This window comes from Olea europaea, chromosome 13 (assembly GCF_002742605.1).
Source record: "Olea europaea var. sylvestris chromosome 13, O_europaea_v1, whole genome shotgun sequence".
Classification (NCBI taxonomy): Eukaryota; Viridiplantae; Streptophyta; class Magnoliopsida; order Lamiales; family Oleaceae; genus Olea; species Olea europaea.
The window spans coordinates 8,127,091-8,152,980 of NC_036249.1; the positions used below are offsets into that span (position 1 = coordinate 8,127,091).

At 31.9% G+C, this 25,890-nt stretch overlaps 2 protein-coding genes across 5 annotated transcripts in view; both read left to right on the forward strand.

Moving 5' to 3' along the window:
• Positions 1–13,226, forward strand: part of LOC111407490 (type I inositol polyphosphate 5-phosphatase 2-like) — an 18,164-nt gene extending 4,938 nt beyond the window's left edge. The window contains exons 1-11 of one of the 4 annotated variants that reach the window (XM_023036998.1): positions 8,400–8,532; positions 8,624–8,723; positions 8,811–8,900; positions 9,395–9,482; positions 9,608–9,712; positions 10,424–11,207; positions 11,549–11,733; positions 11,919–12,027; positions 12,456–12,631; positions 12,704–12,789; positions 12,871–12,950. In XM_023036998.1, coding sequence (XP_022892766.1) covers positions 8,503–8,532; positions 8,624–8,723; positions 8,811–8,900; positions 9,395–9,482; positions 9,608–9,712; positions 10,424–11,207; positions 11,549–11,733; positions 11,919–12,027; positions 12,456–12,631; positions 12,704–12,779 — 1,743 coding nt within the window. In that variant the 5' untranslated portion in view covers positions 8,400–8,502 and the 3' untranslated portion in view covers positions 12,780–12,789; positions 12,871–12,950. Of the gene's footprint in view, positions 1–8,399; positions 8,533–8,623; positions 8,724–8,810; positions 8,901–9,394; positions 9,483–9,607; positions 9,713–10,423; positions 11,208–11,548; positions 11,734–11,918; positions 12,028–12,455; positions 12,632–12,703; positions 12,790–12,870 lie in introns of those variants that run through there. The other 3 variants (XM_023036994.1, XM_023036996.1, XM_023036995.1) reach the window with 3 other exon arrangements.
• Positions 13,227–24,309: 11,083 nt separating this feature from the next.
• LOC111408399 (keratin, type II cytoskeletal 2 epidermal-like) lies at positions 24,310–24,980 on the forward strand. The gene is made up of 2 exons (XM_023038165.1): positions 24,310–24,541; positions 24,634–24,980. The coding sequence occupies exons 1-2, from the start codon at positions 24,310–24,312 to the stop codon at positions 24,978–24,980; spliced, it is 579 nt and encodes a 192-aa protein (XP_022893933.1).
• The last annotated feature ends 910 nt before the right edge of the window (positions 24,981–25,890 follow it).

Below are 25,890 nucleotides of genomic sequence, written 5' to 3' on the forward strand. Positions count from 1 at the left end.
TTATTATTATTATTATTATTATTATTATTATTATTATTATTATTATTATTATTATTATTATTATTATTTGTAATTTTAGTTTGTTTAAACTTCTTTTTCATTACTTTTAGTTGCTTTAAACTACGATTCCATGTAAACTCTTATAAATAAAGGCTTAGTACGTTTTTTTCATTATCTTTCATTAATAAATTCGTGAGTTTATTTTCTTTATTATTTGGTGGATTTCAAATTTCTTGTTTTTAAGGTTTTCACTTGAATTCCTTTATTTCACTGCGTCAAAAGCACTCTTAACGAGAAATTCGTGGCATGACCATCAATTTGGTCTGGTCACTCCACTAGATCGGCCTGCGATTAATGTGGAAAATTTTGGAAAGCTAATCGGATTTTCATTAAAAAAAAACTGCTGATCCAATCCCATTAACATGGCAAGTTATTTTTGCTAATTTTAAATTTCTAGAATTTTAATTGTTGCTAGCTACTCTTTGCTCATTTTTTACTTTTTCAATGCCAATTGTTTTTAAGATGGTTATTTTTTTACCTCATCAAGAAAAAATTTCATTTCCTTGAGTTTTGGAGTAAATATTGATTAAAAAAAATGAACGATTAGCTTAGTCATTTGCTAGATCAATGCTCGAGACAAGTCTGATAATTATTATTTTAGGTGTGCGATAAGTCTTGTGGAACATTATATTAACTAATAACACGAATGTACACTTAATGCACAAGTCTATACACAATTGAGAGTAATAATGTATAGTAAAAAGTGTATGCGACAATAAATGCTAGATAGAATTACTCATCCATTAACGTTGACTAGCAAAGCATATGTAAAAGGGGAGTTAAGATCTCATAAAGTTGAGGATATAATCTCAAAAACTTAAAATTGTAGTTGAAGTCAAATGTGAATTAGCTTGTGGAGTACAATGTGACAATTGGCCAAATGCCACTCTTCCCATATCATACACACCGTGCATTTTGTCATTCAAAGAACTCATCAGATCTCGTTGTTAGATTACTATTGCGTACATGTTTTTGTGTTAATTGTATTTCCTTCACAAAAGATTCACAAAACAACTAATCTCTTCCCTGATAGCATGATGACTCGTAAACTAGCTTTGATACCAATATAATGCATCAGGAAAGCCTAAGAAATAAGAAACACAAATTCAATCTTGCTCGGTCTCAATCACATAAGCTCAACTTTTATATATTAAAATGAAAGACGATTGAACAATAATGAACCCTAATTATAACTTGTAAAGAGATAGAAGAAGCTTCAATTTAGTCTTCTAAATACAAATTCTAGGAATGGTAATTTGAACAATTAGATCTCGTTCCAAAATTGAAGTCTTAATAAATAAATAAATAAATAAATAAAAGTGTTTTGAGTCTTTTGACCATAGAAGTGATAAAATTTCGCCTAAAAAAATAAGTTGGTTCAAGGGGTTTAGCCCATGTGTGTTCAAATTTCTCGTTTATATATGACAATGTGATATTTTTAATCCAATTCCAAAGGAATTGACTGGATCAAAATCTAATCTCTATCACTTCATAAATTACTAATCAACTTCAATGTTTCTTTGTAGATATAAAAATTTTGAAAGTTAGGGACCAGAGATTGAAAGAGATCATTTTGGCTGCTTGTTCCTAGCTAGGACTATCTAGAGTGAGATCATTTTGGTTACTTTATTTGTACGTGTTTTCATTTCACAAGGTGCAATACAACTTGAAATCATTGTGTATGTTCTCCAACTCATCAATGAGGTGACGATACAAGTCATTTGTATCACTCCCATTTGTAAAGTTGCTCAAAAAAGATGATCAAGAACTCGATATTATCTTAATCTAAATCCATTAAATTCGATAAATAAGAAAATTCCAAATTTTGTAGAATTATTCCAATAACAAAAATTATAACTTTTAAGGAAAATAACGACTCTTAACTTCCATAACTTACTCTTCTAAACAACTTTAGAAAAAATAATCTTAATAAATAAATAATTTTGACAATGAAATTCATTTCCTTCATAATAAGAATATTGCCATCTAATGGCCTAAACGATTAAATTTGGCTCAAATACCTAGGGTGGGCATTTTAACCGGAATCGAATCTCCCAAATTGAAACTGGAGGTTCCGGTTCGGTTCTCGAAAGAAATAAATAGGAACCGAAATCTAAAATCAAGAACAGAGTGGATCTGGTTTGATCTTGATTCTTGAATTGGAATCGTGGATAATTGAATGGAACCGATTTTTTTATAATTTTTTATTTTTAATAATTACTAGATTGCATAAAAAAAATACAAAATTTAATATTTATAACATAAACACTAAATTGGTTACTCAATTCAGCTCGAAGAAAATATCCATTCCAAAGCTTTTGGACCATTTTAATTACCTAAGTCCAAATACATATATCTTGTCCAAAAACAATTTAAATATAATCCAATATCAAACCTGTAATGATAATAACACATTTTTCCTCTCTCAATCACTAGAATCCCCTACCGCCCTTCTTTCCCATTTCCCTCTTTGCATTTTCTTCTCGTCAACATTACTCTTGCTACAATAGCTTCGTTTATTGCACCAACACCACAAGTAATTTTTTTAACTCTTGCAATACGTACTTTTTTCCCTATTATGTTATCTTCAAGTTTTTATTTGAATTTTTCTTGGGTATTGATATGATTAATTCAAAAAACTCTATTTTTTTAGGTTACCATTTTTTCGTGACTCTTTATGCTGGTCTTATACTCCTATTAAAGTTCTTTTAAATTCTGACTAGTTTTTAATGCTCTTTTAAGGCTGGTTTTATTAATTTTTTGTGTAACTTCTAATTCGTTAGGCTCTGTTTTTGTCTCGAATGATTAATCCATTAATGTCAGTTACTAAATCTATGAGCTGATGGATAGTTTGTGAATAATTTATCTAATTACATGATTGGATTTACTAAATATGTATTCAAAAAAATGTTATGGGTAGAATCAAACCCAAATTGGAACCGATGGCTTAGGTTGGGGTTTGGGTCCAATAATTACGTGGAACCGAATAGATCTATTTACGAAATAGTCGAAATATAATGGGTGGTTCCAAGTATTGAAATACCTAGACCGATCCACCCGACACCCACCCCTATCAAATACTAATAGTTTCGTTATAGGCTCATTTTAGCAATATTATTCATTCGTAGGCGGTTTCAAAACCGTAGTTTGATAAAATAATTTTCTAAGTCAACAACGCTTTTAGAACTATCCTTGTAGATTGTACCATAAGTAACTTGTATCAAATTCTTCAATAGATACATTCAGGCCTTCATATCAAAAAATATTCTCATCTTTGAACTCGAGCCAACCACCCTGGATAAAAAATTCTTCAATTGGTATATTCAGCCTTCATGTCAAAGAACATTCTCATCTCTGAACTCGAGCCAACCACCCTAGATCAAAACCAAAATTCCTTCACTATTAAGGATCCGTTTGGTAAAGTTTTTGAAAAGTCAAAAGCTATTTCTAAGACGTAAAAGTTATTTTTGAAACTGTATGAATAATTTTTTTGAAAATTCTTTGTCTAACTAGAAAAGCTTTTATGCGTAAGCAGAAGTATAAGCAAACAATTCGATTTATCCACGACTTGGGACCTCTATATGAAAACAAACAAATATTTATGAAAATTATATTTTATATAAAAAATTTGGATCATGCTACATTCACCTAATGATTTACACAAAAATTTACCAGCAGCCCCTCCAATAGAAGGCCGCCACGTGTTGTGTGTGTAAAAGATTGTATAAATCTTTGTGTACAAATAGTTTAATCCAAAAAATTTATCGAATGCGTCCCTGAAGAGGCGTGTAGACCAACGAAAACAACGTTGACTACCTACAACCTGTGTACCAACCAAAATTACATCTGTAATAATTACTCAAACTTGGAACCTGAAATTAGGGAATGATTTCCAAGTTGCTTTATTTCCTATTAATGTTTGATTTCCATAATAAATATTTATTTAAAAAACATAATTATTCACTCTTAAAAGACAAGGATGACCAACAAAAATCCTTTGTATTATTAATGTGAAAGGTGAAAATGATAAGAAGTTCTACCAACTATTATTTTTTAACTCGTTTTTCAGGACTGATATTTCAAATTAATATCATTATTAATTGTTCTTAATTAAAAATTTTACAAAAAAGAATTGGACCACAAGGTTCCATGACATAGGGGTGCGAGGGGTGGCCTGAGGCCGTACAAGAGATGCGACAAGATCTAAAATATTAAACAAAAGAGTAATATTTTTTTGTTTCATTGGGATTGTAACCACAGTTTACGTAATGTTAATCTGACATTAATTGATCAGTAAAATTAAATAACTCAGGTAATTCTGCCTATCCTTTGGCCCTAGTTTGATTATCATTTCCTCCAAAAATTCATTTTTTCAAAACTCATTTTTAACCACGCATTAGTCAATAAAACAATATTACACATAAATTCAAAAATTTTCTTTAATTTTCAACCACACATTTTACATCAATCTACTATTCAAAATATATTATTTTCTCCAAAATGGTGATCGAACAAGGGCTTGGCGCCACCTAAATTGGGGTTGTAACCCTAATGGGGTTACATGGTCAATTTGATATTTTTTTAAGGGAAAAACGGATATATAAACTAAAATATTGAAAACACCATTTATAACTTTCCTAATATTATGAAAAATTCCTTCAGCCCTTGTAAAAAATCTTCTTAATTCTTCCAAAAACAATTGCACATATTTCCAATATTATTGTCAATCCTTTCATAATTATTTTCAATCATTCACACGATTCAACCATTGTGCCATTGATATTAGAAAAAGAAAAAAAAAATCTTTTGAAAGCAGTAAGTTGCAGAGTCTTCGCAAAAAAATTCTACCTACAGCTCTTCTCAAATCCTAATCAGACTGTGATAGTAGCATAAAAGGAAGATAATATGCTAGTCTTACCCCACATGAGATGGTCAAGTTGGTGGAGTAGGTGAGCTTGAAGGCCTTTGATCATGAGTTTGATTCTCCCTCCCAACACTTTCTCGGTTGAGCATGTCGCACAGGGCTTGCTTAGTGTGGTTTACCTGGTTGGCGTAATTTACAAACTATTGCGTCAGTCCGAGAGTTTACCCAATGCGCACACGAAAGATAACGATTGCGGATTCCTCCGGCATCAAAATAATAATAATAACAATAATATGCTAGTCTTAACAAATTGTAGAATTATTGTCGAACATTAATTTTTCTAATTTTTGTTGTGGATTTCTAATATTTTTAGACTATAATTTTACGATGATTTCTTTATTTTTGTTGTGTGACTTAATGCATGTCAGTTTCAATAATTTCCAAGTGTAGATTTAAGTATATTGCAATAAATTTTAAGAATGTAGTATTTTTCAGTGACTGCAATTTTATGTATATCATACTTCTGAATTGTCGTCTTTCATAATTTTTTTTTTTAAATGCATATACACTTAAAGAGATTGTCAAAAAAAAAAAAAATAATAATAATAATAATAATAAATAAATAAATAAAAGAGTTAACTCCTTTAGATTTCACACAGCACCAAAAATTTCGGGACCAGCCTTCATGACATTAAAAAAAAAAAACTTTGTTATATCTTCAATCTTTCTTTATTCTTGAAATTTAGATTGCAAGGAAAATTGATAACTTCTAAAGTATTATTCTTAATTTCGTGTTTCAAACATATTTTGAACTTTGAAATTCTTAGAGAACTCCAAGAAACATTTTCGAAACTCAAAAATACATTTTCAGTATCGTTCTATGTTTTATTAAATTCAGAAACATTTTGAGAGTTTTAACTAAAAATTAACTTATTTATGGTAACATTTTACCCTCGTAGTACAATAAATTAAAATTTAAATTACGGTTTAATATTTTTTATGTTCAATTATGAAACAGTAGTGGTGTACGTGGTCAAATCTTGATCCGCTTTGTACGTCCAATTGAATTTATGCATACATCTGTCTCCCTTTTCTTCAGTGAGTGCTAGCATATATAATTTTGTCTCTATTGTTCACAGCCTTTTTAACACGCACACTGAATGAGGTCCACGATTAAAATAATCATGGACCTCACTTTTTTGAGGAGGGTGAAAATTGTTGTGAGAATAAATGCTGTAAACACAGCTTTTTTCTTATTTTTATTTATGTGCCTCTCACCGTCCTACCTATAGTAATATAGGTGTGTAAATAATAAATTAAAATATTATTTTTATAATTAATTACCCATTTGACCTCAAATATTTTATTATATGTTTATGGAGTCTCGTGGTGGGAAATCTTTGTCGCGGTGTCATGACTTAATTAAGTTAAATCAGTTGGTTGGACGGTCACTTCATTCGTATATTTATATATTATTGCTTCATACTCGACTGGTAACCCATGCAACTCGTCCTTACTCTACTAATATTCATAATAATGAAGGTTAAAAAATGCATGTTGGGCTACTAATTTGACTCGACCGACGTTTTTGATTTGGACGTATTAATAGGGATGAAAAAAAGGGGCGGGAGACAAGGATGACAACCCAGCTCATTGTCATTCCAATCGATCAAGTCGCAAAAACGAACATGTTAACATGATAGATCAAAATTTTCACAACTCAAATAACACTGATGATGCTTAACACCAGTCTGGATAATAAATGACACACACTTTTAGTTGTCAAATGAATCAAAATGATCACAATTTAAATGGGTTATCAAACCTAGATTTGTACTAATTAAACACCATTGATATAAAATAGTATTACTCTTAAATAAATAACTCGATGTGATAAATATTTTTAGTTTAAATAGCTGTGACTCATAGATTCAATTGATGATCAACTAGTGTCTTGATGACTTGGTGCTTTATCCGAGTCAACAACTAAGTGCTTGTTTGGAATAGTTTAAAAATTGAGGTCAAAATTAACAATTAATTTTATCCACACTTCATAATTTTTAGTATTAACTTTTCAACTACACATATTATTTATTTTTATCAAAAGTTTTACGACCTGTATTCACATGGTAATTGAATACATTACTTAAGTTTAGGGTTCATCTCTTGAGAAAGAAATTTAAATCCCACTAGGCATCACAAGATGCAATTTTAAATTCCAATTGGGTTGAATCTTTAATCCTATTAATTGATATTTGAAGTATTGATTGAATCTATTGTTCTGTACGATGAAGTTTAGTCAGCCTCTTCATAATATTTAAGTATTGATTCAACATTCAACTTTCAATAACAATTGTGGTTTGTACAATCATCTTAGAGATATTTTTAAAGTATTGATTTTAAATTCAAGGTTGTATTAAAATATTCACGAAATAAGATAAGAAGAATTATGATACAATTAAGATAGTTACATGTTGTTAGCCTTATTAAAATAAGTAGGTCATAACTAGGGCGGCTTTACTACCCACTTTTTTTCTAACCCCAATGTTCTTGTTCCAAAGATACCTTTTAAATATATCTGATCATATTTAGGGTTTGTTTGGTGGTGATTATGAGAATTGATTTTTTGATTATGAGAGAGAAAAAGTGGACCTCACCTGTGAGAAAAGAAGTAAAAAATGACTGCTGACTTAGAGAAGTAATGGTCAAAAATTGATTTTTTTGGAAGTAAAAAACCAGAACCAAACATGCACTTAGTATTTTATTCACGAAATAACTTGAATTAGTATTAGTTCACCTACTACATAAGTCTATATTATACAAAGAATGAGGTCCATATCCTCTACACTCGTGTTGAACAAGCGTTAAGATTCGAACTTGTTTTGAAAGTTTTTGACAAACGGAAGTTCGAGCTCATGGACATGAGTTTAAACTCACTTATACAACTCGATTTTTGTATCTTTACTAAGTTATGCACCGAATCAAATCGACCATCCTACTCAATTAAAGTCATACCGAACTTGATAAAAATCCGTCCCCCAAAACCACATTTCCTATACATGGATTTGTTAGACGTAGAGTGAAAATGAGAGTGACATGCTAATAAAACCAAGCTCCTGCTTGGTTCATAGGGGCCTCACAGGCCCCTCACTGTTTGGGATCGAGCCCCACACGTATTATTAAAAGAAATTGTGGAGCCCGCCCCCACCTCTTTCTCACCTGCTTCATTTCCCTAATATTTTAGTACTTCAAAGTAGGGGTTTTCAATAATATCTTGCCTTTTCATTTCAAGATGAAAATGACAGCATCAAGAATTTATGTAGCAAGTTAACGAAGTGGGCTGTCTCTCAACCATTACTTTTAATTTTTTATCAATCGATAAACGCGTTACATACGATTGGATAAAATATTAATTAAATTTTCTTAGACGGTCAAAACTAACATATTTATACTAAACTCCACCAATAAATAGAAGTCTGTGTTGTTTGCTTCCATATATAATACAGAAGGAATTGCAGAACTTCAGCATTCATATTATTAGAATTTTGAGGGTAAATTCTTTGCTTTAGGTTCTGATAATGAAAGCTCGAAGTGGAAAGCGATCACATGTATGAATTTATTTGCTGTAATGAAAATTCTGGCGTGTTATTTTGCTTAGGTTTATGATAATTGACGGTGTAATTTTTCATTTTCACGCAGCCATTTTGGCCGTCCACTGTGATGAAAAAATGGCTGAATATAAAGCCACAGGTTTATGATTTCAGTGATGATGAAGTTGAAGAAGAAAGCGAGGATGATGGTGAGGATTTAATTAATTAATTGCCCATGACAATTCATTCCGTGATTGATCGTCAATTTTATGAATTATTGTTCGATTGGATTTCAGCTTGTTCCATCAAATATGAAAGGACGAACAGGGATCATGAATATGCGACACAGGGAAACCAATCCAGATGCTCAAGTCGAACTTCAAGAGGTAAATAAACTCTGATGCAGTAATTTCAATCCATCAATTGCATGCATGGCTATCCCCATATATACACCTCTCACATGCTTCCATAAATATACCTTTAGGAGATATGTTTGTTATGCAAGTCTAATCAGAATTAGACAGTATTAAAAAACAAAATGAGTTAATGTGCAATTGTGTGTACCAAATATGTCCTTTATGTAAATGGATCCTCTAAACTACGCCTTCTGAACTACTGGATTACCAAGAATTGAACATGTACAAATGTCTTTATCTCTGTGATGCCTTTTGTGCATATTTTTCTCTCAATCTTTTTTAATAAGTTTAATGTAAATTTGCTTCATATTAACTGTGTTAGAACTTATGCCCATCTTCAAATGTTATTATAAATGATCTTATATTAGGCTGCTATATCAAATAGTAAAGCATATTTTACCTCATTAATGCATAGATCTGAAGTTTATTTCTGCAAATATATTGAAAAAAACTTATTTATCTAGGGAAACCTTCAAAAGAGTATTCCCTGAGACACCGAAGAGGAAAATCAGAAACTCTACGTCTTCAGTACATAAATACAAAAGATGAGAGGTTTGGCTCTAAATTAAGTATCTGTAATTTTACTTTCGGTTTCAACTTTGATAACAATGAATCTTTTGTGAATTTATTTTGCTCCTGCTGCTTCACTAATTATTATACTGGTTAATTTTTTATAGAGTAATGATAGGCACTTGGAATGTTGCCGGAAGACTTCCGTTTGATGATCTTGAAATTGATGAATGGCTCTGTATGCAAGAGCCAGCAGATGTATACATTCTCGGGTAAGCACTTATGAATCAATAAATTGTTTTCAATGACTTCTAACTAGTCTGTCTATATAGTCTGTTTTTGAGCAAATTTTGAGGACTTGTATTTATTGGGTTCACTTGTCTGGAGAACTTTATGCTTACTTCTAAGTCAATCCAAGAGCTTGAATTTCAGCACAAACTCTGCAGTCAATTTTACTAATACTGTTTTATCAATAAGGTGATAAATCTGTTTATTCCTTTCAAACTGTAAAATTGAATTTTTTCCCCTACTAAAGAAGATTAAATTGAGGGTATGATACACTAACCACATCCCAAAAACATGTAAAATTTTAGAATTGAGGTATGATACATCTTTATTAGTATGTAGGGATGTACGGTGCTAGGTTCTGTTGTATTCACAAAACAACATGAGTTACTGGATGTCTATAAGCACAGTGATTACCATTACAATTTTATGCTTGATTCAACATCCTTAGATAAATCTTACTTCCTCCCATATATATTCATTGATCGCCTCGCTTAATTTTTACATGGCTTCTTCTTTATGGAAGGTGTTACTAATTGTCATTGACAATATTTAATTGGTTCTCACTTCATTTCGGACCAGTGCATTTGATTTCCCTTTACACTCAATGCATTTATAAAATGAAAACTTAGAGAGAAGAATTATTGTCCTTTGAATTCTATTTTATTTTCTATTCCTTCTAAATTCATTTTATACAGATTTCAAGAGGTGGTTCCTTTGAATGCTGGGAATGTACTTGGAGCAGAGAACAGAAGTTCAATTCGAAAATGGGAGTCTATAATCCGCAAGACTTTAAACAAATCTTTGAAACCTGAAACCATACACAAGAGCTATAGTGCACCTCCTTCGCCGATTTTAAGGACTTCTTCTGCTTCTGATATAATTGCTGATGTGGCTGACACCCCTATCCTAAATATTACACGAAAAGATTTCATAGGTATCATGAATGATGCTGATAAGAGAACATGTGTCATTCATTCTGACAGAAGATTGGACTGGCCGGAACAATCATTGGATGCAACACCCCAAGATCTATCTTCTGTATTCAAATTGCGAAGAACAATGAGTAGTTCTGCAAGATTTGATTTTGAATTGCTGGAAAATTCTCTTAGTTCCAGTACTGAGAATATTGCATTAAGTGGTTGTGGGTTGAAAAGAGTGCACAAAAGTTCTGGAAACTTAGGCTTGATCTGGATGGATCAACCAGATGGACTTGAAGTTCTAGATTCTCTCTCTGATGAATCTATTCAAATTTCTGGAGAGGAAGATGATTCTATTGTACAGTTACTATCGGAGGTCAAACCGGAAGATGCACATTCAAGGAATGTAGTTAAGACGCGTCCACGGTATGTGCGGATCGTAAGTAAGCAGATGGTTGGAATATGTGTGTCAGTATGGGTGCGTAGAAGATTAAGGAGACACGTAAACAATTTAAAAGTCTTTCCTGTTGGAATTGGGCTTATGGGATACATGGGCAATAAGGTATTGCTTCTTACTTCGAGTTAAAGCAATTTTATGAGTTCAGCTCAATGAATTGAAAATCCTTCTTTTTCAAATAAAAAGAAACCATTACATTCATGGCCTGTTGTTGCCAGCAAGTACTGCATCAACTGATTGGTGTTGAAAGTATTAGAAATCTGTTCATGCCATATGCAGACACCTGTCTTGGTTCTAAATTTATGTGTCCCAGGTGTAAATTTACATGTTTATGTTTGTTGTCATCAGATGTTTGAATATTTTGCTATCATATACATATTCAACGCAGGGTAATTCCGTTATATTTCCTTTCTCATTTATTTGACTTTATAATACCTTCTGTTCAGGGATCTGTTTCAGTTAGTATGTCTCTTTTCCAATCACGGCTATGCTTTGTGTGTTCTCATTTAACCTCCGGTGAAAAGGATGGGGCTGAGCAAAGGCGTAATTCTGACGTTCACGAGATTTTAAGGCGTACACAATTCTCATCTGTCTTTGATGTTGATCAGCCACAGACAATTCCATCTCATGAGTAAGTATATTGTACGAGTTTAGTTGAATTTATTTTTTTTTTTGTAGGGGTGAGAACGATCTATCCCTCTCTACTTTAAAGTCATGGAAAATTTCCTGAATAGCACCTACCAATTCACTTTTCGACCATTGAGTGAGTTTTTGCATTCATATAAACTGAATTATTATCAATGTTTCTAATAACAGCCAGGTATTCTGGTTTGGAGATTTGAATTATCGCATCAATATGTTGGATGCTAAAGTAAGGAAGCTTGTTGCTAAGAAGGATTGGACTGAGCTTTTCAACTACGATCAGGTTTGAGACTTAATTCTCATTTTTTTACTAGTTCAATATAATTGTTTAGTAGCCTAACCATTGTTACCAAGATTATGATGATAATTTGTTGGTCAATGAATTGATAATTGGAACCTCATTTGTTACAAAACAACCTTTGTACCTTGAGAAGAAGCGATTTTCCTTATCAATACTGAATTAAATAGGAGTTTTTTATAAATTTGGAGTACAGTGTGAATATACACTCTTAGATGTGGATTAATCGATAACCATTGTTTGTCTTCTATGGACCAATCTTGATTATAACTTTTCTCTTTCCTTGGCCCTTATTTGAGGTGTAGATAGGTACTGAGAAGTATGTTTGTGAATCTTGTTGGAACGGGGTGCTTTTTTAATTATTAGCTCAGATGCAGTTTTGGGTTGATATGTATATACGTTTGAATTTTTAGATGCCTAATGATGGGAAAATTTGGCAGTTAATCAAAGAACTAAGAAGTGGGCATGTGTTTGATGGTTGGAAAGAAGGGTTAATAAGCTTTGCACCGACTTACAAGTATGAAATCAACTCTGATAGATACGTTGGGGAAACCCCAAAAGAAGGAGAGAAGAAGAGATCCCCAGCATGGTAAGTGAGACTGTTGCTGGATCATTACTCTTAACTCCATATAGTTATTGACCTTACTAAAGAATTCCCCAGTTGTTGGCGACTGGACGAAGTTCTGTTATTTCTACTCATCTATAAACCAATATTTCTGGAGAATGCAACAGTCTAATTTCTATGGAGTTAAGTTTAAATTTAGTGTTCTACTACTATATATGTTTTATCATACTTAGTACTTGTTACAAGACATTAAATATGTGCAGGTGCGACCGCGTATTATGGTTAGGAAAAGGCATAAAACAGCTTTCTTATGAGCGAACTGAGATAAAGCGATCAGATCATCGGCCCGTGAGTTCGATGTTCCTTGTTGAAGTCGAAATCTTAGATCATCGCAAGCTCCATAGAGCTCTTAATTTCTCTACTGTTGCAGTACATCCTGATATATATTTTCCTGAGTGAAGGTTGACAGATGACATAAAAGTAGTGTCTTAATAGTAAGTGCTTGATGACCATTGTAATGAAAGGATAATTGTGTTCCTGTCTCTTGGTTACACCGATCAATCTGTAAAACATATGTAAAGATTGTCATAGTTTTTAAAAGGATATCTTTTCCCTAATAGTTTAATTGCTGAATTAGACAATAAGTAAATAAACGGGCGGGCGACAAGGATGAGAACCCAGCTCATTGCCATCCCTATCGATCAAATCGCAAAAACGGACATGTTAACACGATAGATCAAAATTTGCACAACTCGGATATCACCGATGAGGCTCAACACCAGTCTGAATAATAAATGACACTCACTTTTAGTAGTCAAATGAGTCAAAATGATCACAATTAACATGGGCCGTCAAACCTAGATTAGTACTAATTAAACACCATTGATAGAAAATAGTATTACTCTTAAATAAATGACTCGATGTGATAAATATTTTTCGTTTAAATTGCAGTGACTCATAGATTCAATCGATGATCGACTAGTGACTCGATGACTTGGTGCTTTACCCGAGTCAACAACTAAGTGCTTGTTTGGAATAGTTTAAAAGTTGAGGTCAAAATTAACGATTAATTTTAACCACACTTCATAATTTTTGGTATTAACTTTTCAATTACAAGTATCATTTATTTTTATCAAAAGTTTTACAACCTGTATTCACATGGTAATTGAATACATTACTTAAGTTTAGGGTTCATCTCTTGAGAAATAAATCTAAATCCCGATGCGATTTTAAATTCCAATTGGGTTGAATCTTTAATCCTATTAATTGATATTTTAAGTATTGATTGGATCTATTGTTTCTTACGATGAAGTTTAATCAGTCTCGTTATAATGTTTAAGTATTGATTCAACGTTCAATAACAATTGTGGTTTTGTACAATCATCTTAGAGATATTTTTAAAGTATTTATTTTAAATTCAAAGTTGTATTAAATGTTCACGAAATAAGATAAGAAGAATTATGTCACGATTACGATAGTTACATGTTGTCAGCCTTATTAAGATAAGTACGTCACAAATCGGGCGGCTTTACCGTCCACATTTTCTTCTAACCACAATCTTCTTGTTCCAAAGATGCCTTCTAAATATATCGGGTGAATTGTCCAAATAGTCACTGAACTTTGTAAAAAAATTTCAGGGGTCACTAAACTTTAAAAATCACCAAAATGGTCACTGAACTTTACAAAATGCTTCTATAGGGTCACTGAACTTTAAAAATTACCTAAATGGTCATTGAACTTTGCAAAAATTGAATGTTGATGTACATGAGTGGATGCTTGATAGATTCATCCAAGAAATGATATTTTCATATTTTGCTTGCTTGATTTATCCCATCCCTTTCTTTAATCTTTTCTTGCCGATTAAACGAAGTCTGTGGAGTCGATCAATAATCAAGCCTTTGTGTTCTTTGATGAAGAAGCTTTTACACGGATCTAATCTTTTATAAGTCCATCATTCACATATGTGGGATTTTATTCATACTTTCTTAATAAAGTTGATGTAGGACATAATGTGTTTATTGGAAAAAGAACGTTAGTAGAAATAGAACATTATCTTAATTTCGGATTGGTTCCATACGACCATTTTGGAAGGAAAACGACGAGGGGAACAATGCTCACAGCTATGCCGTGATGTACTATGAATTTCAGCAGTTTGAGTTCGTTTAGACCTTGAAAATTGATTTTTAAAGTTTTGGCGCTATTTTTTTCAATTCATTTATTATTATTATTATTTGTAATTTTAGTTTGTTTAAACTTCTTTTTCATTACTTTTAGTTATTTTAAACTACGTTTCTATGTAAACTCTTATAAATAAAGGTTTAGTACATTTTTTTTCATTATCTTTCATTAATAAATTCGTGAGTTTATTTTCTTTATTATTTGGTGGATTTCAAGTTTCTTATTTTTAAGGTTTTCGCTTGAATTCCTTGATTTCATTGCGTCAAAAGCACTCTTAACGAGAAATTCGTGGCATGACCATCAATTTGGTCTGGTCACTCCAATAGATCGGCCTGCGATTAATGTGGAAAATTTTGGAAAGCTAATCAGATTTTCATTAAAAAAACCGCTGATCCAATCCCATTAACGTGGCAAGTTATTTTTGCTAATTTTAAATTTCCAGAATTTTAATTGTTTCTATCTACTCTTTGCTCATTTTTTACTTTTTCAATGCCGATTGTTTTTAAGCTAGTTATTTTTTACTTCGTCCAGAAAAATTTTCATTTCCTTGAGTTTTGGAGTAAATATTGATTAAAAAAAATAAACGATTAGCTTAGTAAAAACAATATGTTTTTTATATAATCTAAATAATTTTATCATATTTTAAAAATGTTAACCCACTAATTCAATCACTGACCCAATAGCTCAGTCATTTGCTAGATCAATGCTCGAGACAAGTCTGATAATTATTATTTTAGGTGTGCGATAAGTCTTGTGGAACATTATATTAACTAATAACACGAATGTACACTTAATGCACAAATCTATACACAATTGAGAGTAATAATGTATAGTACAAAGTGTATGCGACAATAAATGCTAGATATAATTACTCATCCATTAACGTTGACTAGCAAAGCATATGTAAAAGGAGAGTTAAGATCTCATAAAGTTGAGGATATAATCTCAAAAACTTAAAATTGTAGTTGAAGTCAAATGTGAATTAGCTTGTGGCGTACAATGTGACAGTTGGCCAAATGCCACTCTTTGTCATTCAAAGAACTCATCAGATCTCGTTGTTAGATTACTATTACATACATGTTTTTGTGTGAATTGTATTCCTTCACAAAAGATTCACAAAACAAGTAATCTCTTCCCCGATAGCATGATGATTCGTAAACTAGCTTTGATACCAATATAATGCATCAGGAAAGCCTAAGAAATAAGAAACACAAATTCAATCTTGCTCAGTCTCAATCACATAAGCTCAACTTTTATATATTAAAATGAAAGACGATCGAACAATATTGAACCCTAATTATAACTTGTAAAGAGATAGGAGAAGCTTCAATTTAGTCTTCTAAATACAAATTCTAGGAATGGTAATTGGAACAAATAGATCTCGTACCAAAATAGAAGTCTTAATAAATAAATAAATAAATAAATAAATAAATAAATAAATAAATAAATAAGAGTGTTTTGAGTCTTTTGACCATATAAGTGATAAAATTTCGCCTAAAAAAATAAGTTGGTTCGAGGGGTTTAGCCCATGTGTGTTGTTCAAATTTCTCGTTTATAGACTGGATCAAAATCTAATCTCTATCACTTCATAAATTACTAATCAACTTCAATGTTTCTTTGTCGATATAAAAATTTTGAAAGTTAAGGACCAGAGATTTAAAGAGATCATTTTGGCTGCTTGTTCCTAGCTAGGACTATCTAGAGTGAGATCATTTTGGTTACTTTATTTGTACGTGTTTTCATTTCACAAGGTGCAATACAACTCGAAATCATTGTGTATGTTCTCCAACTCATCAAGGAGGTGACGATACAAGTCATATGTATCACTCCCATTTGTAACATTGCTTAAAAAAGATTATTATTGCATGAATTAAAAACAACCCTCCTCTTGTTCGCAGTATGTTGGGTCACACATCAAAATGAAATCTGACCAGTTAGTGATTCCAAATCACAAGTTCATTGCAAGAGTTTATCAACTTTAGTTGTGTAGTTCTCAATCATTTCTTCTATAACATTCTTCCATTTGGTGCATGATAGTTTCTCAGTTTCTTTACACTTGGCATACATCTATGTCTAGTGAATGTTGTATTGCAATATCGAAAAGTGTGTTTGTGACGATTCGGCTCGATAACGGTACTACTTGCAAATAATAATAATAATAATAATAATAATAATAATAATAATAATAATAAAGACTAAAGTCTTTGTTTTTATTAGAAAATGACATTGCCTATGTTTCAATTCTGATAGTAATGCCATGCAAGCATCTAGAGCTCGATATTATCTTAATCTAAATCCATTAAATTCGATAAATAAGAAAATTTCAAATTTCGTAGAATTATTCCAATAACAGAAATTATAACTTTTAAGGAAAATAACGACTCTTAACTTCCATAACCTACTCTTCTAAACAACTTTAGGAAAAATAATCTTAATAAATAAATAAATCATTTTGACAGTAAAATTTATTTCCTTCATAATAAGAATATTGCCATCTAATGGCCTAAACGATTAAATTTGGCTCAAATACCTAGGGCGGGCATTTTAACCGGAATCGAATCTCTCGAACCGAAACTGGAAGTTCCGATTTGGTTCTCGAAAGAAATAAATAGGAACCGAAATCAAAAATCGAGAACCGAGCGTCTGGTTTGATTCTTGGTTCTTGAATTGGAACCGTGGGTAATCGAATAGAACCAATATTTTTATAATTTTTTATTTTTAATAATTACTAGATTGCATAAAAAAATTACAAAATTTAATATTTATAACTTAAACACTAAATAGGTTGCTCAATTCAGCCCGAAGCAAATATCCATTCCAAAGCTTTTGGACCATTTTAATTACCTAAGTCCAAATGCATATATCTTGCCCAAAAGCAATTTAAGTATAATCCAATGCCAAACCTGTAATGATAATAAAACATTTTTCCTCTTTCAATCACTAGAATCCCCTACCGCCCTTCTTTCCCAGTTCCCTCTTTGCATTTCATTCTCGTCAACATTACTCTTGTTACAATAGCTTCGTCTATTGCGCCGACACCACAAGTAATTTTTGTAACTTTTGCAATACATACTTATTTTTCCCTATTATGTCATCTTCAAGTTTTTATTTGAATTTTTCTTGGGTATTGATATGATTACTTCAAAGAACTCAATTTTTTTAGGTCTCCATTTTTTTGTGGCTCTTTATGCTGGTCTTATACTCCTATTAAAGTTCTTTTAAATTCTGACTAGTTTTTAATGCTCTTTTAAGGCTGATTTTATTAATTTTTTGTGTAACTTCTAATTCATTTGGCTCTGTTTTTGTCTGGAATGAATAGTCCATTAATGTCAGTTACTAAATCTATGACCCGATGGATAGCTAGTGAATAATTTGTCTAATTACATGATTGGATTTACTAAATGTGTATTCAAAAAAGTGTTATCGGTAGAACCAAACCCAAATCGGAACCGATGGCTCGGGTTTGAGTTTGGGTCCAATAATTACGTGGAACCGAATGGATCTATTTACTAAATAGCCGAAATATAATGGGTGGGTCAAATATTAATAGTTTCGTTATAGGCTCATTTCGTTCGTAGGCAGTTGCAAAACCATAGTTTGATAAAATAATTTCTAAGTCAACAATGCTTCTAGAACTATTATTGTAGATTGTACCATAAGTAACTTGTTCAATAGGTATATGCAGGCCTTCATGTCAAAATATTCTCATTGTTGAAATCGAGCCATTTTTTAGAGTTTTAACTAAAAATTAACTTATTTATGGTAACATTTTACCCTCGTAGTACAATAAATTAAAATTTAAATTATGGTTTAAATTGAAGTTAAATATTTTTTATGTTCAATTATGAAACAATAGTGGCATACGGGGTCCGAAATCTTCATCCGCTTTGTGCGTCCAATTGAATTTATGCATACGTCTGTCTCCCTCTTCTTCAGTGAGTGCTAATATATATAATTTTGTCTCTATTGTTCACAACCTTTTTTCACACACACATTTGGTGGGGTCCACGATTAAAATAATCGTGGACCCCACCTTTTTGAGGGAGTGTGAAAATTGTTGTGAAAATAAATGCTGTAAACCCAGCCTTTTTCTTATTTTTATTTATGTGCCACTCACCGCCCTACCAATAGTAATATAGTTGTGTAAATAATAAATTAAAATATTATTTTTATAATTAATTACCCATTTGACCTCAAATATTTTATTATATGTTAATGGAGTTTCGTGGTGGGAAATCTTTGTCGCGATGTCACGACTTAATTAAGTTAAATCGGTTGGTTGGACGGTCACTTCATTCGTATATTTATATATTATTGCTTCATACTCGACTGGTAACCCATGCAACTCGTCCTTACTCTACTAATATTCATAATAATGAAGGTTAAAAAATGCGTGTTGGGCTACTAATTGGACTCGACCCACGTTTTTTATTTGGACGTATCAATAGGGATGAAAAAAATGGGTGGGAGACAGGTATGACAACCTAACTCATTGCCATCCCTATCGATCAAGTCGCAAAAACGGACATGTTAACATGATAGATCAAAATTCGAACAACTCGGATAACACCGATGATGCTTAATAGCAACCTGGATAATAAATGACACTCACTTTTAGTTGTCAAATGAATCAAAATGATCACAATTAAAATGGGTCATCTAACCTAGATTAGTACTAATTAAACACCATTGATATAAAATGGTATTACTCTTAAATAAATGACTCGATGTGATAAATATTTTTCGTTTAAATAGCAGTGACTCAGATTCAATTGATGATCAACTAGTGACTTGGTGACTCGGTACTTTATCCGAGTCAACAACTAAGGGCCCGTTTGATTGCGAAAATGAAATTTGGGTGGAAAGAAAACGAATTTTAAGGAATTGAATTGCCTAGAAATTATTTTCCTGGAAATTGTAAATATTGTGTTTAATTAGTATAATTTTTCACGTGAAAAATGTTGAAATAAAAGTATTTTTTGGTGTTAGTTTGACTTTATTTTACATGAAAATAAAAGGATAGAATTTACTAGTATTGGGGATGAAATTTGTTTCCATTGCCACAAAAAAAAAATCCAGAAAATCATCTATCTTTTGGTGTTCGTTTAGTTTTGTTTTACATAAAAATTGTCAATTAAAGGAAAATATTTTTTTACAATTAGTTATAAAATTTGTTTCCATTGCTAAAATAAAAAAAAAAAAAAATTGCAGCCATCAAACACTTTTAAAATTGGAAAATGAAATTCCTTTTCATGAAAAATCTCTCCTATCAAACACACCTAAGTGCTTGTTTGGAATAGTTTAAAAGTTGAGATCAAAATTAACAATTAATTTTAACCACACTTCATAATTTTTAGTATTAACTTTTCAACTGCACATATCATTTATTTTTATCAAAAGTTTTACAACGTGTATTCACATGGTAATTGAATACATTACTTAAGTTTAGGGTTTATCTCTTGAGAAAGAAATCTAAATCCCACTAGGCATCGCAAGATGCAATTTTAAATTCCAATTGGGTTGAATCTTTAATCCTATTAATTGATAGTTTAAGTATTGATTGAATCTATTGTTCTGTACGATGAAGTTTAGTCAGTCTCTTCATAATATTAAAGTATTGATTCAACATTCAATAACAATTGTGGTTTTGTACAATCACCTTGGAGATATTTTTAAAGTAATGATTTTAAATTCAAAGTTGTATTAAAATGTTCACGAAATAAGATAAGAAGAATTATGATACAATTAAGATAGTTACATGTTGTTAGCCTTATTAAAATAAGTAGGTCACAACTACGGCGGCTTTACTTCCCTTTTTTTCTTCTAACCCCAATCTCCTTGTTCCAAATATACCTTTTAAATATAAATGATCATATTTAGGGTTTGTTTGGGAGGAAATGGTGGCAGATAGCCAAAAAAAATATACAATTTTTCAAAATGGCCGTTGACCACTGTTTAAAAAAAAAATCAAAAATTTGTAAAAACTTTAAAAACATTGAAAACCCAAAATTGCCCTTGACATTTTCACACTAAAACCGACATCTGGAGAAAGAAGAGGAAGGAAAACAAGGAAATCGACGAGCTTTTCTTGGGAGAAGACCGACCGGCTACCATTAGAAGCGAAGAAAGTAAGTTTTACATAATTTTTCCCCCATTAATCTATGTTATAGGTTTATTTTGTTGGAAATAGTGGTAGAAATCTTTGTAGAATATGGAAAAATAGTAAAAAATAAATTTTTTTAAGGTTTGGGTGCCGAAGATCGTCTAAAATGGCGATCTCTGGCACAGGGGGCCGTCTTTGACGGCCCATGCGAGGAAGCCGTCTGTGCCGTCTGTTAACAGACGACGTTAACAGATAGCCACAAACGCTGTCTATTAAGACGGCCCGACTGTTTTTACTTTTGTTTTTTATCTTTAAATAATTATTTAATTATTATTTAAATGATAAAAGAAAAATATAAATAATGAATAAATGTATTATAATAATCAAAATATGCAAGTAAAATTTAATTACAGATTAATTGAAAGAAATTTAACCTTTTAAATAAATAATTAAATATTTATGTTTACTTGTTCAATAAATAATTTAAATAATCAAATAATTAAATTAAATAATTTAAATGAACAATTGAAATGAAAAACCATTGGAATAAATAATTAATTTCTCACAAAAATAAATAATGGACATGTAAATAATAATTAAATGATTATTTAAATGATAAATAAATAAATGTTATTAATTAAAATACGCAATTAAAATTTAATTGATACAAATTTCTAACATTTGAATTAAATAATTACGTTTGCTTGTTCAATAAATAATTTAAATAATCTTTCCATATAAGTAATTAAATCAAATAATTTAAATGAACAACTGAAATAAACAATGAAAAACAATTGGAATAAATAATTAATTGAAATGCACAAAAATAAATAATGAACATTTAAATAATAATTACATGATTATTTAAATGATAAATGAATAAATGTTAATATTGAAAATATTAATTAAAGTTTAATTGAAATAAATTTCTAACATTTGAAATGAATAATTAAATATTTACCTTTGCTTGTTCAATAAATAATTTAAATAATCGATTCATATAAGTAATTAAATCAAATAATTTAAATGAACAATTGAAACAAATAAATGAAAAACAATTGAAATAAATAATTAATTGAAACACACAAAAATAATAATGAACATTTAAATAATAATTAAATGATTATTTAAGTGATAAATGAATAAATGTTGATAATCAAAATATTAATTAATGTTTAATTGAAATAAATTTATAACATTTGAAATAAATAATGAAATATTTGTGTTTGCTCTTGTTCAATAAATAATGTAAATAATCGATCGGTATAAGTAATTAAATCAAATAAATTAAATAAACAATTGAAACAATTAGATGAAAAATAATTTGATAAAAATAATCAAAGTAAGTAATTAAAATGTAGATAAAAAATTGAAATAAATATCTAATATTTAAAATAATTAATTAAATATTCGCTTAATAATTAAAATAAATATTGAATAAACAACTAAAAAAAATATAACAAATAATTACATATTTACGTTTAAATGTTCAATAAATAATTTAAAGAAAATAATTAAATATACAATTAAAATAAATAATTAAAATTAAGCATTTAATAAACAATTAAAATAAATGTGAAATAAACAAATAAACAATCGAAATAAATAATTTAGATAAACATTTGAAATAAATAATGAACATTCAAATAAAAATAACCAAATTAAATAAGTAAGAAATATAAATTTTCAAAATAATTTATTTAAATATGTAATTAAATATAAATAATCAAATTTAATTAAATAAAGAATTGAAATAAATTTCTAACATGGGTTAAAATAAACTATAAAATAAATAATTTTATAAAAATTAGTTTTTCCCTTTTTTATAAATTGTTGTGTAATTTTTAATTCATTTTCTTTATTATCTGTTATTTCGTGCGTATATTACTTACAGTTCGGTTAGTTGAATTTTGTGACATTATGTTTCAAATGTTCTAACATTTGAAATTTTGTAGGATGGATTATCATTTGGACGCAGCCTTAAGACAGGTTCCTGGCAAAGTTATGTGTAACTTTGCCAGCTTCACAGCAGTGTTGGATTCACTGGACGAGGAGCACGCAGAGATATTACGTCGATCCTGCCTATGGCCACTGTATTCACTGCGATCTGTACAGTTCTCTGGACAGTTGATCGATTCATTACTGTGTCGGCTGCTTAAGCCAGTTGACGGAGATGCCCTTCACTTTGATCTTGGGGGCAATGTTGCTACATTTTCTATATTCGAGTTTGCCCTCATCACTGGATTGAGATGTACAGGCGAAGAGGCAGCGAGGGCCAGTATTTCGACAGACAAGAGGCTGCTGAATGATTATTTTAATGGGCACACGACAGTAACACTAGCGCAGTTAGGAGATGCATTCAGGGGATGCGAAAAGATGTCCAATAAGTTGAAGTTGGGGATGGTGTTTATACTAGAGAGCATACTGAGGTGTCATCACAAGAAGACGTCGATTGACGTTTTTCATTTGCAAGTTGTTGATGACATCGATACGTTCAACAACTATCCATGGGGGAAGATATGTTTTTTCGATACTTTACACGTTTTCAGGAGGGGGCATTCGATACTTAGGGGAGATAGGTCGGAGCGTAAGTACGATGTCTATGGCCTGCCGTTAGCTTTGCAGGTAAGTGTTTAACATAATGCGTTATCCATTTTTTTTATTAAATTGTACATATAATAATCGTAATTGTTGCAGATATGGGTCTACGAGACTGTTCCCATCCTGGCTGGTTGGTATGCGAGGAGAGGGGATACATGCATCCCTTGGATGCACCGCTGGCGAGCACAAGACAAGCCTCTTGCAAAACAGCTATCAGTTATCCTAGACGATCCTGAGGTACGTATTATATATTTGCGCTTTCTATTGTATGTCATTTTCGAAACTGGATACGTGGTCAGTAATTCGATGAAATGTCAATATGTCAGCTTAAAGTCCTCACTGAGCTGATACCATCAATTGAGGAGGAGGATCAGACTTATATCCGTGAGTTGTTGACAAATCGTGCTGCTCGAGAGAGGCTTGAGTCCATCATCGATCGGGACACGGTATGTTAATTGAATATAATATGTTGATTATCATTATAAATTTTTAATGAAGTTATTGATTTGTAATGTTTCTTTTTTCAGGAGCGCCGTCGACTATCACCTCCGCCGAGGGTGTCACCTCCGTCGAGAGTGTCACATTCCCTGAGGATGTCGCCTCTGTCGAAGGTGTATCCTACCTACATGCGATCACCTCCGTCGAGAGTGTCACCTCCATGCATGAGATCACCGTCTCTTGCGTTCGGACACCTCCCACGTGAATCAGATGCACGTAGTCAGAGTGCTTCTATCGATGATATGTTCCGACTTATGATGGAGATCAGAGGCGACTAGTTGGCTTATGAGGTGAAGTAGCTGACTTATGACGTGATGTCGGGATGGTACAGGTCGGTTTAGTAGACCTTTATGCTGACGTCGTAGCGATACGGGGCGACATAGTAGGCCTGCGTGGGACTGGCGAGTATCGGGATGGAGGGGGTAGCGGAGGGACAGGCGGTTATCAGGACGGAGGGAGTGACAAAGGGACAGGTGGAGGGAATGACGGAGGGGCAGGCGGCTATCGTGATGGAGGGGGTGACGGAGGGGCCGGTGGTTATCAGAGTCGAGGAGGTTAGACGGGGTATGTTGACTCATTGTGGGCATCGAATGATGCATTAGCTTCATATCTCGATGGCCTGATAGATATGGAGATGGAGGATTAGGCCCCGATGGAGACGGAGGAGAGGGTACTCGAGGCGGCGATCGGAAGGGTGCCGTCGTTAGGGTGTCGGAGGAGAAGAGGGTCAGGAGGGTGCTGGAGGAGGAGGTCGTGAGGGTATCGGAGGAGGAGGGAGTACCCGAGGTAACGAACGAGAGGGTGCTAGAGATGGAGGTCGTCAGGGTGTCGGAGGAGAAGGGGTTCGGGAGGGTGCCGGAGGAGGAGGTCGTGAGGCTATCGGAGGAGGAGAGGGTACCGGAGGAGGATGGGGTACCCGAGGCGGAGGTCGTCAGGGAGTCGGAGGAGAAGGAGAGGGTATACCATATCAAACGTCAGACTCGCCGGACGTAGTTTTTGTATCGGAGGGGACAAAAGAGGTGGTCCCGATAATAGGTGAGGGAGTGTCGGATATTGGGAGAGTTTCGCGTACTGTTGATGTGTCGGAACTGGTGGTCGGCAAGAGGCCGAGAGCTAGAGTTGGTAATGGGCCGAGTCAAGCCAGCTCGGCCCTTAATGCCACGAACTCGGCTCGTGCTCGGCTCGTTGAAATTGGGCGAGTTGGCTTGGCCAACGAGCTCGTGGCTCGTCCGAGCTTGTGGGCCGAGCCGAGTTTCGGCTCGTGGGCTCGCCTATTTTTTTTTAAATAAAGAATAGAGTTTTAAAAATAAAAAAGTGTTAAAAAATACAAATAATTTAACGAAAACAAGTTTTTATTTTTTTTATTTATATCATATTGTAATTTGTAATACTTTTTATAAAGTATAAAATATTTATATAATGAAAACGAATTATTTTTTGAAATATATTTACAAAAAATATATTTTTTTGATTTCTTTTTAAAGTTAATAAAGAATAGAGTTTTAAAAATAAAAAGTGTTAAAAATACAAATAATTTAACGAAAACAAGTTTTTATTTTTTTTATTTATATCATATTGTAATTTGTAATACTTTTTATAAACTATAAAATATTTATATAATGAAAACGAATTATTTTTTGAAATACATTTACAAAAAATATATTTTTTTGATTTCTTTTTAAAGTTAATAAAATGTAAACCCTCATCCTTTATCCGGACTTGGGAACGGCTACATCAATTTTAAGTAGGCGGAGTTAAAAATTGTACACGAACAACTTGTTGTAATGTGTACAATTTTTTAAAGAAAATTAAATTTAAAGATTAAAAAATAAAAAAATTTTGATTAATATAATTAAATCAAATATCACTTACCTGACGACGTGCAATTTCAACGTATTTATCT

What these genes read in the sequence shown, in the direction of transcription:
- LOC111408399 (XM_023038165.1), top strand. Translation starts at nt 24,310, where the DNA reads ATGGTACAGGTCGGTTTAGTAGACCTTTATGCTGACGTCGTAGCGATA. An exon ending in TGGTTATCAGAGTCGAGGAG is followed by an intron (nt 24,542 to 24,633) that starts GTTAGACGGGGT and finishes ATGGAGGATTAG; the next exon opens with GCCCCGATGGAGACGGAGGA.